The sequence below is a fragment of the Apaloderma vittatum genome, unplaced genomic scaffold, assembly GCF_000703405.1.
Source record: "Apaloderma vittatum isolate BGI_N311 unplaced genomic scaffold, ASM70340v1 scaffold9185, whole genome shotgun sequence".
In the NCBI taxonomy this organism is placed as follows: Eukaryota; Metazoa; Chordata; class Aves; order Trogoniformes; family Trogonidae; genus Apaloderma; species Apaloderma vittatum.
In genome coordinates this window covers 3835-19875 of record NW_009718765.1, presented here as the reverse complement: position 1 = coordinate 19875, position 16041 = coordinate 3835, and the positions used below count along the sequence as shown (strand labels likewise).

The following is a 16041-nucleotide window of genomic DNA, read 5'->3' as shown; positions in this document are numbered from 1 at the left end:
CTGCAGGGAGGGTGGACTAGATGACCTTTAAAGGTCCCTTACATTCCAAGGAGTTTTGTGATTCTAGGATAAAGAGTTTGGCTGCAGCTGCCTTTACCACAACCTCTTCAGATGAGCCTAACTCAGAGAGCTTTGCCTCCTTAGCATCAACCTGAGCCCTTGCCGCTTCCCCTTGACCCAACCATACGTGTGACCTTTGCACACCAGCAAAAACCAAACTTGCAGGCACCATAGACCACACCTCAAAAACAACCCAAAACCCACCCTGCCATTTTCTCCTGCAAAAGATGCTGTTCCTTTGTATTCTGAAACACAGTTTTCATTTGTGTTTTCTCGTTAATGCAAAATTGAGGAATGTTTTTCTCCCTGACCCCCTAACAGCTCCTCTTCTCACTCTGCGAGCTCAGTTACTGAAGCCTCTTCACTGCAGTGCTCAATTATTCAAAGGTCAGATGTGTCCCTTGAGGTTTGATTGTAGACCCAGGTTAATGCTCACGGCCCAGCGCTGCTGAGCTAGCTCCCCATCCTGCCGTGTTGAACCTCTGAGCTGGCAAGCTGTGCAGAAATCCACCTGTCTTTCTGTAAGCAGGGAAAACAGCCCCCAAACTCTGAGTAGAAACCTCACCAACCCTGCAGACCCTCTCCCAACTCTGTTTGCAAACATCGTGAAGTACCCCTGGCCTCTTTCTCCATCTGTTGAGGGGAGGGTGCGTACCACACTTACAAGGATGTGCACAAAGCCCTTTGAAGATTAAAAGTGCTCTAGAACTGCTAATTATTTGGAGCAAGTGCCTCATTTACGTGCTGACTTTCCTTTATCTCTCATGGGCTTAAAACTCTATTAGGGAACTAAAACTGTACATTACCCCTAATGCCCTTGTGAGCTTTGTCTGCAAAATGACAGTCATATTTGGATTCCATTTTCAGAAGGCAAGAGGAAGACATTATTAGCATATTAGCATGTATGGAAGACAAACGTGGAGGGTATAGGAGGGGCCTGTTATCCAACAGCTGAACTGAGCTGGGCAGAAAACACAATCTCTTAGATTGCATTTGTCTCAAGTGATAAATGGTGACTAGTCATTTGTCAAATACAGCCTATTCCTGACCCAACAAGTTTCTCCCCACTGCCTGGCACTGCTGGGAAGTCTTACCAGGCTTTTCCAATATTGTGCCCTTTTTTGCATAATGTCGCGCTTACAACTCTTTTCTAAAATTGCTCTTAGGACAGTCATAGGAAGTGAATGGCTTGTCAGTTTAATGCCAAAAGCCTAATTAACTGTAATTGACATATATTTTGTGCTTGTTCATTGTCGCTGTCTCTCTTGCTTCCTGTGGGATGCAGCGTAGAGTCAGGAGAGACGATGCAGCCTGGTCTTTCCAGCCTCCAGACCGTTGCGCTGGAGGACTCCCAACAGTGCAGAGACGGGAGGGATGGGAGGGGTTCGGCGCTCCAAGCACCAGGTGCTGTGTCACAGTGCTATGGGTCCTGAGGCTGACCGGCACAGCCCTGACTGCAGTGTAAGACTAGCCAGTGGTCTCTGTTAACTGGGCTAACTGGGATAGTCCCAAGTGTTACACATTACATGGGGGCAGATGCACTGAAATAGTTCCCATTAGGAGTTCTACCTCCTCCATCTCATATCAGGGTGTAAAAGCCTGCTGTGCCATAGGGCTCCCCTCAAAGTCAAGGGCAATCTCAGCTGGCCCTCCTGGACCTTTTCTTGTGGCTTTGCAGTGGGCTGTACAAATGAACCCGGTTACAGAGAAGGGCTTGGGCTTTGGCGGCATAGGGGTGGCAGCCCTGGAGGCAGGGAGTTCTGGCCAGCCAGGTTTCCACAAACTCCTTTGCTTCAGACAGAACCCTGAGATTTTGTTAGAGAGAAGCTAACAGGGCCTTTGCTTTGTTAGCACTTTTCAAATGGTGGTGGTCATAGTAGTAATAATAGTAGCGATAGTAATAAAAATTGACATAAAAATTAAGTTTATTATATTACTGATAAGTCAAAAAATGTCAATTTAAGTTGGAGAAAACCTTAATTTTGCTCTTTCACTCTGATGGTGTCAAAATAAGACTCCTCTTTCTACCAGGAAAAAAGCTAGCAATTCAAGCACTATTGTTTTTGAAAATAAGAGAGATTTCAAAAACAATAGTGGAAACTTTTGACAGAATAAAAATAGCAAATAGGTAGAGCTTTTGTCTGGGCATTTTAGAAGAGAGAAGTAGCTTAATCATTCTCAATCTGGGAAACTGAATCACTGCTTAAATCTAACCAGCAACGCAAACCAACAAGGCAAGCAATACCCTCCAACGTTCCACCCACGTGCCCTGGGCTCAGGCTGATGAGCAGCAGCACCTCCCACCGCGCACACCCCGCGAGGCCAGTGCTCAGGGCTTTGTACCCACCAGACAATCATCTTTTCTCTTCTGTAGGGTAAGCCTCTTTCTGCAGGCTTTTATTTCCTCTTCCCTTTTTAAAGCAGGCTGCTGTTCTTCCTTAGCTGTTCAGCAAGGGAAAACCTTCCCTCCCTGGGCCTGATGCTTTTCACATCACTGAGGCTCATTGACAGTAGGTTTAACATGGATCTTAATTGTAACCACAAATGCTTTGGGAGTGGGAAGAGCAACCAGACCTTACAGCCTTTGAAACTCTCCTCAGGTAGAAAAAACGTCTTTGTAAAAGCCTTTCAATATGTAAAATAGCATAAAGGAACAAAGCAGGGATGTAAAGGCAGTCTCCCGAATGCAGGCAGCCTCCGCAGTCTGTCAGAGCAGGACCACCTACACACCTTCCTGCCTTTAGCAGACTCACCAGCCTTGCATGGTGCTGGCCTCTCTGGCTCTCCCCGCAGCAGAAGAAAGACTACAGATGACAGACAGCCTTTGAATGGTAGTGGAGAGGAAAATTAATTCTATTCTCCTCAAAATGTCCCATGTTCTCTTAGCCTGTGGCAGAGCAGGAAAATCTCACCCTTTGCCCCTCAGCCCTGGTTCCTGCAGGAGGGAAGTGCAGGAAGACATGCCTGAAGGCAGATGCGGTGGGGATGGACCCCTGTCCTGTGCACACGTGGACTGATGCAGCGTCCCTGCCCAGGCAGCAGCTGAGCCATGGTGGCACCGTGCCAGGGGACAGGACCGCAGCCCAGGCACAGAGCCACCCTGACATGGTCCCCAACTCCATCTGACCCGTGTCTGAGCACAGACAGGGGAAGCACACATCTGCCTGCAGCTCAAAAAGCAGATGTACCCTTAATTTCTCCATCTGCGTATAGTAGTTGTGTCTCAGGAGGAACTGTGGGCATCCACATAAGGCACACATGGATTTAACATTGGCAAATTACGGCAGACAAGGCCAACTGCAGTTTTAACAACTTTTTAATACCACTTTACACTGTTCAGCTAATACACATTAAGATTTTGATGCAGCATGTTACTAGTCAAGTATCAACTGTTGTTTTTAAACAAATGTGAGCTAATGTGTTAAAAACATGCTGCCCCCGTGACCTGGCCTCTCAACACACCCTGATATCCTTGGGTATACTGGGCTCTCTTTATAAGGTAGCTTTTACCAGCAGAGACCACAGGTGATGTGTTGCTCTATCTGACACCTTTTTCTGGTACCTGCAAGCCTCAGACTGCACTGAGCAGTCCTAAAATGTACTCAGAGTCAGTCATCATTCCAGCAGTCTCTTCTGACACCGTGTTCTGGCATTCAGCACTTCTGGGGTGCCTGGAGGTTTGGCTCCCAATGGGAATGGGGCAGTGCCCCTCTGCTTCGGTCTGCACATAGCCTGAGTGCTGGCTGGCTTCCCATCGCGCAAAGGTCTTGCAAAGTGACTGTAGCCCAGACCCACTTGAAAAGTGACAACACTAGCAAAGAAATTCTTCAGTTCTGCAGGGGTGAATGACCAGAAGCACGTACAGGCAGGAGCATAGCCAGTATCTCTTGCTGCCTCTAGTCCTTTGAAGTTAGGAAGACTCATCTTTAGGTCTGTTAGCAGAAGAATTCGATCCCTACTTTTGGATTACAGAGGTGGAACATCTTATCATTTTTCTTTCTCCACGTAGAGTGTTATTTCCATCCACTATTTTTTTTCTCCCTTCTCATAAGTCTTGAGGTTTGCAGTCCCTGGGGTCACCTTTGAACAGAGTGGGTAGTGCCTCTGTGCTGCAAGTCCTCTCTAAACCTGTCCCTCCCACACTAGTAGGCAAAGACAGAACAAGCCTCAGAGGAATCCGTGACATTTCTCGCCCAGCTCAAATGCACTGAAGATGATGTTTGAAACACCATTAGTCATGAGTGATTAGCAAAGCTTAGTTGTGGAAGTTCTTACAGCCCCCTCCAGTTCAGCTCCAGGAAGAGCATGTTTGTGGTTGTGGTTGTGTTCTTTTTAATCGAGCTCAATTTTTATGGGTTCTGCTTATCTGCAGCCATAACAGGAAGGGAAATTCCCAACTGTGCTGCAGCTATTAATGATTCTTTAGGATGCTTAGAACTCTCCATAAGCTCTCCATTTCAAATACTGTATCTCTAAATAAATACACAAAGAGTGGTCTGGTTTTTAACCTCTCCAATGTAACTTATTTTGAGGGAAGTGGTGGGGAACCAGTCTTGGGTGCTGTATTGTAGCTGGTCTATTCTCAGTGCCCCAGTTGTTGATGGTTTCCTGAGACCCTGTGTCTGGACTCGTGCTTGTTCCCTCTAGAGAAAACAATTGCTGCCATATTCATTTAAGGCATGAGGGTGTTTGTGGTGTTTCCAACATATTGAATGCCTATCAAAAATGGTAAGAAAGCAGAAAGATAGAAATGTATCAGAAAAGTAAATATTTGGAATATTAAAATGGAACATTAAGTCATTTTCAAAGAAAGCTGTACTGTATAATATGAATGAGGACATGGTACAAATCAGGCCTTAAAAACTGATTTGTCTGTGCTTCAGCACAGCCTCAGCCCCTCAGAGACCCCCCCATGAATATCCTGCATGAACTCAGCTGCTCACAAAGGAGATACAGACTTTACTGCACGCTGCATCAGCACTTAGGAAGAGCTCCTCCATGTCTATTTTGGCAATTAAAATATTATTTTGGGAGGATTACATTTCTCCCAAGTCCAGGAAAACACTATGGAAAGTAAATGCTCTTGTGGCTGAACTAGCCTTTTCCTATCTTGATGAGCTCAGACTGCCTGTCCATGTGCAGAAGTGCCAGGCGGAAAGGTACCTGCCTCCCACCTAAGCTTCACTTTGCATGGAATCATTGCTAAGTCTCTGCAGGGGTCCTGATCCATTAAGCTTGCTCTAAAGAGGATTAATTTGTAAGTACCTCATTAGATCAATATGAAATACAGTAGCTATGGTCAAAGTGCTTAGTCTTCCAGCCAGCCATGGACTCTGACTGCTTTTAAAACTGATATTCTGTGTGCATCTCATCCTTAATGACTGCAGGCATCTATTATTTAACGGTAGCTGAACAAGCAACAGCTACAAGACAAATACATGTTTGGGGGAATTCGTCAATGAACAGTTCAAGCATCATCCGCTCCCTTCACTGTACCCTGCCAGTGTCCCCCAAGTGCCTCTGTTACTTAGATGATTAACACATTTGTCAGCAAAGCCAGTGAACACACAGATATCCAATGGCAGGCGGCTTTTTCCGTTTTTATGTTCAAGCCACGTTAAGGTAGATTTTTTTCAGGAGATGACCACAAGTCAGGTGAGGGTTTTCTCCCCGAGGAAAGCAGTCACTCAAGAGGAAGAGCAGTGCATGAGTGTCCAAAGGGTCCGAGGAGGCCTCTGAGAGGGTGCACCAAGGGCCTTGACTTCCGAATGGCTTCCTGATCTCCACAGGCAGGCTCTGTCCGATTGTGCCAAGCAGTGAACTTGTACACATACGTCCCTTGCAGCACAGGCTGTTCAGAGATACTCCTGAGTGGCCGGGGCAGAGCTGGAGGTGGTGTGTGCAGGAGGATACGTGGTGAAGGGAGGTCCCCAGTCCAACACATCTGCCATTGGCCTCAGCCTTAAAACACCAGGAAAGTGCCCGGGGCATGGCACAATGCCACAGAGCTGGCACACAGTGCATGATGCTGAGATTACCTTTATGAGAAGCCTTCTCCATTTCTACTTATTAAACTTTAAAAGAAACCCACCCAAACCAACTGTCTAGGAGGAAGAACAAATCAGATGTTAATGAAAGTCACGTACATGACCATCAGATTTACATAAAGGCATATTCAATTATTTTTTGGCACAGATTTTAATCACTTCTTATTAACATTTCCTATTAACTTGTACTGAAACTTCTACATAATCAGATTTTATTTTTCCACCAGAAAGAGATAATTACTTACTAGTGGGAAACAAAAATCTGATTTAAAAGGTGCACAGTGGTTCAGGTACTGGTAAATTAAGCCTTCCCTAAGAATCATTTTTTTTCTTTATAAAACTCTTAATTACCAGCAAATGGCCATGATTAACAGTATCAATAATATGAATAGAGTGTTTAAAATAGATTACAGAAACATGTATGTAGATATATAGACTCTCATAACGAAAAAATTAAATGGAAAGGACTTTCTTTTTTAACATTCTAGTCCCCTCCATTGCGGCTGCTTGAGTGCTTGGCTGAATCAAGGCTAGGTTATCTAAACAGCATGACTTGAGTCTTTCTGGCATAGAAATACAGTTACAGTTAAATATGTAGAAAACCTATTCTGGAATGTTTTTTAATCTGGTAACCAGTAATTGTTTTTCATTTTACTTCACTTTCTTACCCTCCCATGGAATCCAGCAAAGATGTGTTGGTTGAAGGGGTGGGTGTTGGTTCAGGGTATACCAACACGCTGGTGAATGACAGGTGCAACGAGATGAGATTGTGCTTTCAGATGACACAGCCCCAGAGCATGATCTGTGTTACAGATCTGTAGAGCCAAGTTCTGTAAAAGAGGATGGCATATGTATAAGTATGGCAATATACTTCTCAGGGACTCAGAAATCTGTATTATTGTTCTTCCATGACCACAGGAAGGGTGGGTGCCTGATTCTTATCACCCCACCATCTACTGTCCCTTATTGCAATGAGGTTTCAAAGGAGTATACAGGTGGTAGTGCCCAAAAGCAGCTTAAATTCAGTGACTGATAACTTCTCTTAGGTTCCTTAGGATCTTGGACTAATCAGTAGGGCAAGAAAACTTGCTGAAAGAATGGAAGAGAGAAAATTAAAATATAGCAAACACGTAGGTTGCCCAAAGTCTTCATGATGGACAGATGCAGACCATTACTAGAAAATTATATTGTTCTAGTTAGCATCTCACTGTCCAGTTCATATAGCATTTATGCATCCCTTTTAATGTAATAGAAACATAAATACATGTTGGTACATAACAGCCTCTGTCATGAGGCCATTGCACAGATTTGATTATATTTTTTCTTAATAATTTTCTGTCAGTATCATGTAGTCCTTAATTTCAGTGACTGCAAAATAGGCTGCAAAAAAAAAGTTACCTACTCACTCTTGTAATCTGATTCGTTAGCCTGAGACACTAGATTGTGATTATGTTGCAACTCTTTCGTAACTAACTTTGTTTTGTTTTCCCTTTTCAGAGAGCAGATATAGCTGTTGCCCCCCTCACCATAACATTGGTGCGAGAAGAAGTCATAGACTTTTCCAAACCCTTTATGAGCCTGGGCATCTCCATCATGATCAAGAAGCCTCAGAAATCTAAACCGGGCGTGTTCTCTTTCCTGGATCCTTTGGCTTATGAAATTTGGATGTGTATAGTTTTTGCTTACATTGGCGTCAGCGTAGTTCTTTTCCTAGTCAGCAGATTCAGCCCTTATGAATGGCACTTGGAAGACAGCAATGAAGAACCACGTGACCCTCAGAATCCTCCTGACCCTCCAAATGAATTTGGAATATTTAACAGCCTTTGGTTTTCCCTGGGTGCCTTTATGCAGCAAGGATGCGATATTTCTCCAAGGTTTGTTCCATATCACTCCATCACCTTTTTGCATTTTATGGTCATTTTCTGATACCATGGTGCATATATGTTATTTTTCCAAATTTCTTTTTCATTCCAATTTTTTTTTTTTGGGTGTTCCAGTCAATGCTAGACATCATCATCAAGCCTCCACGTTTGCTAACAATCACCTCCAGAGCGAGTGGCATTGCTTTATAGGGCCATTTATGCATTTCTGCCAAACTTATATACACCATGTTGAGGCTGTAAAATGCATAGGGTTTCCTGTTTTCAGCAATGCTTGGAGGGCTACCGTGTTTTTGCTGCATATCTCATTTTACGGTCATCTCCTTGGTGCATATAACATATTCTGCTTTGCGAAGTAAGAATTGTTTATTTAAAAGTCACATGCAACAGCACTTTAAAACACCTCCACTCCCATCACAGCTTCTGCTAGACTTTTTCGTTTCTTTTGTGCCTAATTTCTCTAGTTTTGTTCTTTCCTTTTATCTATTACTAATTTGCCCCTTTAACCGTTACCATGTACTGCCCTGTATGTGTGTTGTGATTTCAGTCCAGTCTGATCTGTTGTCCCTGTGCTCATAGTTCATCTGCTGTAATAAGCATTGGCAGTTACCGTAACGGTTTTTCTTATTCATGAAGGCAGTCTTTCTGAAAAAGGCTGTAGTAGAACATGTTTGATATTAGTTCCAATTTAACAGAGAGCCCTGGTATTAGCTATTGTAGAATTATGTTTCTTTTTTAAAGAAGCATTTTGAAAACCACCTGAGAATAGTGAAATTATCTCTAGTCAAATAATGCATATCACAGACGTTTTTTGATTAATATCTATATAGTGTTTCTACATTTACACAGGTAAAATACTTCGGTAATGCCCTTGTGATAAGCAGTAAAATTATGTAGTTTCTTAGTGATGGAGCAATAGTTATATTTTGTAAGACAATATTTTGATAACCAGTTTACAGTTAATTATTAAAAATAGCTGCTCACTAGAAACAGGATGCAGTTTTTCCCTTTAATGAGGTTGCTAATTAAAGCAAGTGAGAAAGCTCTTTCTAACTAATCACCTGTGTTTGAAATACACCTTGTCAGTCTCTGTGTTTGTGTACCTTTTTCAATACCTGAATAATTTCAAAGTTAACAGGTTTGCTCAGTCCGTACAGTGGCAGGGATCTTGGGTAGCCTCACTGAAACAAGTGGTAAAACTCCTATGAAGTTTCATGGAAAGGATCATTGTTTTACCTGTTGTAATGTAATAGTGATCTTTTAACTGCACAGACATTGCACATCCAAATCTCCTAAAGATCGCAGTGAAACCCAGGACTTCAGAGGCACTGGCATATGCCTGTCAGTATGTGATGCAAGTCGTGCATATGTTTTGAAAGTCTTGATAGCAGCAATTAGATTTCATACTTGTGGACAGATACATCTATATCCTGCGCAGAACATGCACTTGTTTTTGCCTGGATGTGCCCGTGAGTTAGTTTCCACGGTTGCTGGGGTCTGGGTGTGCTGCCTCCCTGTACAGTTCCAGCTGTTGGCCTTCTCCTCCTGTCCATACGCTGTGTTCTGCTTTGTGCCTGAATTCTCTATCAAAACTTTGCCCCTCAGCTTCCCGTTAAAGGCAATGAGTAGCGATAGCATTTAAATTGCTGTTGACCATGTGTGTGCCCAATATAAAGGACCGGGAAATAAGCACTGGGACATCACATGGAAAGCTGCAGGCATTGCACTGTTTCCGCTAGGTCTGTTTATTGACAGTTAAATAGAAGTGCATAGGATTTTTGTTAAGCTCTCATGTGACTCTTTGACATGTTCAGCCATTTATCTTATATAACGAGTGGAACATACCCTAATTTTTTTCAGTACTACCATGATAGGTGCCTTGGAAATACCTACCCCCAAAAAACAGAGACAGCAGTAAGCCTATTTATTTTATCTGTCCGTCGGAAGCTATAGCTCGGTATTGATACATGGCCCTCGTTTGAAGATGTTGTCCATTTATTTTGTTATCTGTCATGATAACAGATCCGAGGCAGTTACATGCATTGTTATGGAAAAAAAGGAAACTTAATACCTTGGTTTAAATTCCAGAAGCACTGCTTCTTTGACTAGTATGTTGACTTATTTTGATTAAATGTCAAATTTCTTTTCTGTAGAAGGGACTATTCCCAACTATTCCATTCATAATCAGTGTCTTTGTAAGGTTACGCCATTCATGGTACATTGACTATATGAATGTTCCATACTATTTTATTGCCATTAAAAGGGGCTTCATTCTTCCATTGTGACTTCTGTCTGAATAAATTTCTTATATAAGAGTGTACAGCACTTGTAGAGAGATGCCGACAAGCAGTCTGGAGAGATCACTTTTGTACTTGCTGATAAAGGCTCTTTCAGCTGCCTTTGTGTGGAACAGCTGTGACATCTAATGACTAGTTAGATCTATCCTTGGTGAGTATGCTGTGTGGATATTCCAGAGGATATATCCCTATACTCTCTTCTCTGTATTTAATAGGAGTCATCTAAATGGAATCAGAGAGTAGCCAAGGGATGGGGGCTAGTGCATCCCTTGATGGAATCGACGTTTGTTCCAGCAGTTTTGTTCTACTATCAAAGGCTTCTGTGTTTTCTGCACAGTGAGCTAACGCATTGAAAATTTGCTTTTGATGGATCAAAAGTAGATTATTAAACTTACTTTAATGTAAGATGTGTGCAGCAAACGGAACCAGGAGAAAACAGTCAAATTTGTAACACTGTTCTGAGCGAAAGTATCTTTGAAATCTCTATGAGAGCAAGTATTTTCATTTTGCTCTTTATTCATGTGGAACAAAGAGGCTAGATTAATTAATTGCTAATGGCAAAAGGCGGGTTCGTAAAAAAACTATCTCATGAGGCTGGTCATTTAAGAGGGTGTATTTCTAGATCCCTATTTTCACAGCAGAAGGCTCAAGAGACTCCTATTAAAGGCCATGGGAATGACTTTGTGGGACTTTCCAATTAGCAATGAGAGCTGGGTGATTAGATGTAGCCGAAACTCCCACTGCCACTTCCTATGATGGAAGCATCTCAAGCCAATGCTTCAGATGCTGCGGTGTCTTGTGTTGTGTCTCAGCAGCAGAGGCAAGGGCCGGCCGAGCGCGGGAGCAGGGGGCTGAGCTCCCAGCTCGGTGGGTACCAGGTAACGCGCGCTCAGGGTGCAGAGGGGTTCTAGACACCAAAGTTGCTCAGGGCTGTTTGTCAATAGAGCAGTCGTCTTGTATCGATCAGAAGAGCCCAATTAAAAATTGAATGGTGTGAGAAGCTTATTTTTTCTGTGTACTATAGGGAATCAGATATGTTTTGTGGTTGTGAGCAGAAAAAAAAAATCACGCTATTTTGATAAACAACTGTGGTTTTGTTTTAATATGTTATTCTCCTGGAAGCTGAATGTGAATTGGAATATTTATTTTGGTTTTTTCTTGTTACTAATTTGCTCTCATTTGACTCCATGCTTCCTTTTAAATTTCCTCTCAAGGTATGCACTCTTCCTGTTTACTTCCTTTTAAAAACACTGTCTGACCTTTTTTTGATAATTGAGTTGTAATTCTATTTTTCCAGGTATTTTATACTCCTCCTATTAGTTAACATGCTAATTCACTTTAAAATAATGCCATGCAAAGTATCTATTTATTGAGATAATTTGGAAAATGACGTGTTGGGATAAAGCATTAGTAGTTTAATTTTAAATTACAGCACAGCTCACTGGGACAGGTATGTCTTCATCATTTCTGCTGGTATTAAAAGCTGTGATTGATTCTTCTGTAATTATTATCTAAGTAACAGGCCAACATTTCTGTGGTTCATAGTGGAAACCATACAGGTATTTTCTTATTACCAACCCTGTGTTTTTGTACTAACCCTTTTTCTCCCATGTCCTTGCACACCAGCCCCTGCAGTGGGTATAAGGAGTCTTCATACCAGCAGATGGACTGGGGGGAACTGGGGTCCTTTGGACAAGGAGGCTGCCAGGCCATGCTGGTTCATGTTGTTGTTCTTTGACTCTCTCTGTCTGTCTTTCTTTCCTTCAGTGTCAGCTTTGTGGTTTGCTTTGTTTTCCTTTTGCCCCATCCTGTGCTACCACCAACTGCAGCTATGTTAGCACTTTTTATTTTTCCCTTCTTTTTTGTGCTCATTGGAAGACTCTGGGAGAAGCAACTCTGTAGTGACATCCAGTTTTCTCAAGTGACCTCAGCTCTTCAAAGAACAGCTCTTTTCCTCATCTAGCAAGACCCCTCTCTTGCATGTAGGACCCTCAGGGAAGTGTCTTCTTCGTCAAGGGATCCAGCCATGCCCACCTTCCCCTGCCTCTCAGCTGTTCTCCATTTTTTTCCTGTATCTGTCTGACTTGGTTCATGCAGGTTGCAAGACCTCTGGGGCAAGATTTTCTTACCTTTCTCTGTGTGTAATACGCTGTATTAGTGTGCACCTTGACACAGGCTTTTTATTGTTGCAGCAGTGTGAGCTTGAGGTTTCACTGGTTTGGAAAATGCTTGTCTTCTGCACATCTTCATCCCAGCAACCCATCTGTCCTGCTAACAGAAGGGGCAGCTACCAGTGCAAGTAAGGCGTTTCCTGTGGGAAACTATGGAGAGAATGAGCACATTCTATTCTGTTCCAAATAGTCCCATTGAATTTACCCGAACACCCTGGCAAGTCTTTTTTTTCATCTTCTTATTTCAAGACGTCCTGTAAAGCCAGAGGGCCACGGGAACCTGGAAAGCCCAGGTAGAACTAGTCTTGCTGTATCATCTGCTGTACCTGCTAGCTAGATTTCTGCAGTTTGTCTCAGAGACTGTCCACCTTGCCACAGGGAGGAGGTATTCAACTCCACGTCTTCCCTGAAGAGGGAAAGTATGTAGTGAAGGAAGGAGCAGAAGGGAAATGAATTTTGCCTGACATTGCCATCTAAAAGCAATAGACTGTGTTTTAGTTAGGCATCTCAGTTCCCTCCACAGTCATGAGACACATGGGCACCTTCAGACTTAGCCCACACTATAGTAAGTGAGATAAATCACTTTCTGAGGGTGTCTGTCTTCTCTCTTTCTAGCCACTGTCTCCAAAGGGAGTCTTACATTCAGGCACAGTTTTGTAGGGGGCTAAAAGTGCTACAGTGCTTTAAAGAGCCTGATTTGGTGTGTAGGGCATTGAATTTTACAAAGTAGCTGAAACCAAAGCCCTAACTGGTAGTGGAGCTGGCCAGAAAAGACTTTGGCCATCAGTAAAATCCCAAGACACTCACTTAATACCTGTAAGGAATGTAGAGCAAGGTAGAGAGATTCCTTGACTTATTCCATTATTCCGGATTTACATTTCTGCAGCTTATTTTTGCAGCTTTTCAGTAGCCTTCTGATAGTGAGCACAACTAGAGCACAGCCTGGGTTTAATCTTGGGAGCCTTTTGTCCTCTTGGGAGGCCTTCTGGAAGGGGAGGGTAAGCCTCCTCCCCTTGTCTGTGATCCCTCAGATGTGTGCCTGCCCGGAGGGAGCCCACTCAGGCCAGAGCCCCAGCAACAGCTCTTGGAGTTCATGCCTCAAGTCATCGCTTCCTGATAGACAAGGAGGTGATGCTTCACTCCTCAAGCTCCCCTAAGCTTTGTAGCCACCTGAACCACCTTGCACGTTGGTACAGACTTGATGCAGCAGTCCTGGGGGTGCTGCATGTGCTGGGATATGTTTCATGCTGTAATCCATAGAAACCGGCCTGCATCTGCCCTCTCAGTGGAAGCTGTTGTTTCAGTTTTGGGGCAGAGGAGAGAAGAGCAGTGCTTCACCTCTTGGTTTGCTTCTCCATATTTCTCACCTATTCCAGATTGCTCCCTCTGGTTTTGGTGTGTTCTTTAATGTTGGATGTACTTTTTTCTTTCTTTTTTTTCCTTAATAATTTGATGGAATTTTTTTTTTAATGGCTCAGGAAATCTCAGGCTCTGGCCCAGACTAGGCAGTTCACCAGCTAACTCCCCTGGGTGGGTGGGTGGGGCATGTCACAAGACTTTTTTCTGTACCCATCTGTTGGGAGGACAACTTGTACCCACTGTCTGGATATGGCACTGAGGGGCTTGAAGGAAACAAATAAACAGGTAAGACTTTTCTTGCTTTCTATTTCTTTCCTTCACACCAGCTGAGGACTACAGCAGCCAAGTTCTGTAGATTTAATGTATCTGAGATTGATTTTTCTTTCACTGGTATAAGTAGAGTTAAGGGCAAACGTGTGAAATAGCTTTGTCTCAGCTCCTGGAATGATTCCTGGTCAACATGCTGTGTTTGAAGAACGAGCACTGTACACGGTGAGGAAATTCCCCACCCAGCTGAGCGGCATGCCACTGGCATCCTTCAGCCTGGAACAAATATTTTGAGCCTGATATTCAATTGCTTTAAAGCGTCAAAAGCTCTTACTGACAGGATCTAGACCTCCTGACCATTAGGCATTTTTAGTCCTTGTCATATCTTCAGAAAAAAACACAAAAACCACAACAAAAACAGAATACAATTAAATTTTTTTCTGCTTCCTTCTTTGTTGCTCTGTTGATTATAAAGGAGGAATACACTTGCCTTGGAACAGTGCAAAACATCAACCAAACCAGCCTCTCTCCTCACTTCAGTACGCAAATTCAGTCTGTAATTCTTGATGGGCTCTGATGAGAGAAGAGTACTGGACCATTTTTGGTTTATTCTGCTGCATGTTTACTCAAATTCCTTTTTGCAGCTCACAACATCTTACATTTGGAGAGTCAGTGCAGTAGAAGATACACTCGTGCCCTCCAAGCTGGGCAGCTCCCAAAGAGACACGATGCTGACACATTGCAGCAGGCAAATCCAGACCAAAGTCTTATGGCAAAAGCCTTCTCCAGCAAAGGGTTTGTGAAAGCCAGGAGAGCTTATTCCTTTCCAAGCCTCCGATGGGGTTGACTTAGATGAATTAATTCATAATCAGCTGTCCTTGTTTTCACTAAAAGACTGGAGAGAGGGTTTAACTAGGTAACACCAGGTATACACAGAGTTTGCTCTCCTGAGGAAGACTCTCAGGAACCGGCTCACAGTCTGCCTGTTCACAGATACCTGGAGGATCTGGACATAAGGGTTGTGCATGAAAATTTCTCTTCGATGAATTAAAATTGAAATAAATCAAGGGATGTCTTCAAAGCAATTTGATAATGTGTGTTTCCCCATAGATCTCTCTCAGGGCGAATTGTTGGAGGAGTCTGGTGGTTCTTCACTCTCATCATTATCTCTTCCTACACTGCTAATCTTGCTGCCTTCCTCACGGTGGAAAGGATGGTTTCTCCCATAGAGAGCGCGGAGGACCTGGCCAAACAAACCGAAATAGCCTATGGCACTTTGGATTCAGGCTCAACCAAAGAATTCTTTAGAGTAAGTCTGTTAAATATCCATTAGAGCTTTTCTAAACTCTGTGCCTAACATATGTTTTTCAGTCATTTGTTTTTACCCAACTGTAATAACTGTTCTGGTGAAAGCTGCTCTGTGCAATCAGGACAGGCCTGAGTGCAGATTTTAATATCAAAAATGGGTGGGTTTGCTCAGCCTGAAACATCTCAAGATGGAAAACCTGACCTCTGCTATCACAGGAGGGTGGGATTTTTTAACACCAGTTTCAGAACCTTGGTCTGTTGAGCAATAATGCAGTCATTAGCACAATATTTAGCAAAGAAAACTCTTGGAGGAGCAATGCTCTTGACCTACTTGCTCTGCTTGCTGAGCTGGCAGCCGTTGATGCCGTCCGACCTCGGTGTTCACTCGCCAGATTGAGAAGGGGGAGGAGGCGTGTGTTGCCGCTCGTTTCTATGCGCTGCCTTGATTTCCGTGGTTGTTGCTGCCCTGTGTTCATTGCTTCCCGGCATCTGGCTGTGGCTGTATCAAGCAGTCAGGGGGAAACTTCTGCACCCCAGAGCACTGGTGTGTATTCGCCTCGCTTAGGGAAGCGCTGTGTTTGCAATATTTGAGGCTGAGGGGAGGTATACACTTTTATTTAAGATTGTCCTTTCTTTCTCCACTTGTCAAGCC

The 16041-nt window shown here is 43.4% G+C and overlaps 1 protein-coding gene across 1 annotated transcript in view; it reads left to right on the top strand.

Annotated features, from left to right (window-relative positions):
• Positions 1-15414, top strand: part of LOC104274671 (glutamate receptor 3) — a gene marked incomplete at its 5' end in the record, with an annotated part of 29158 nt that extends 13744 nt beyond the window's left edge. The window contains 2 exons of the mRNA XM_009870370.1: positions 7605-7981; positions 15192-15414. Of these exons, the coding sequence (XP_009868672.1) occupies positions 7605-7981; positions 15192-15414 (600 nt within the window). The remainder of the gene's footprint in view (positions 1-7604; positions 7982-15191) is intronic.
• Between the last annotated feature and the right edge of the window lie 627 nt (positions 15415-16041).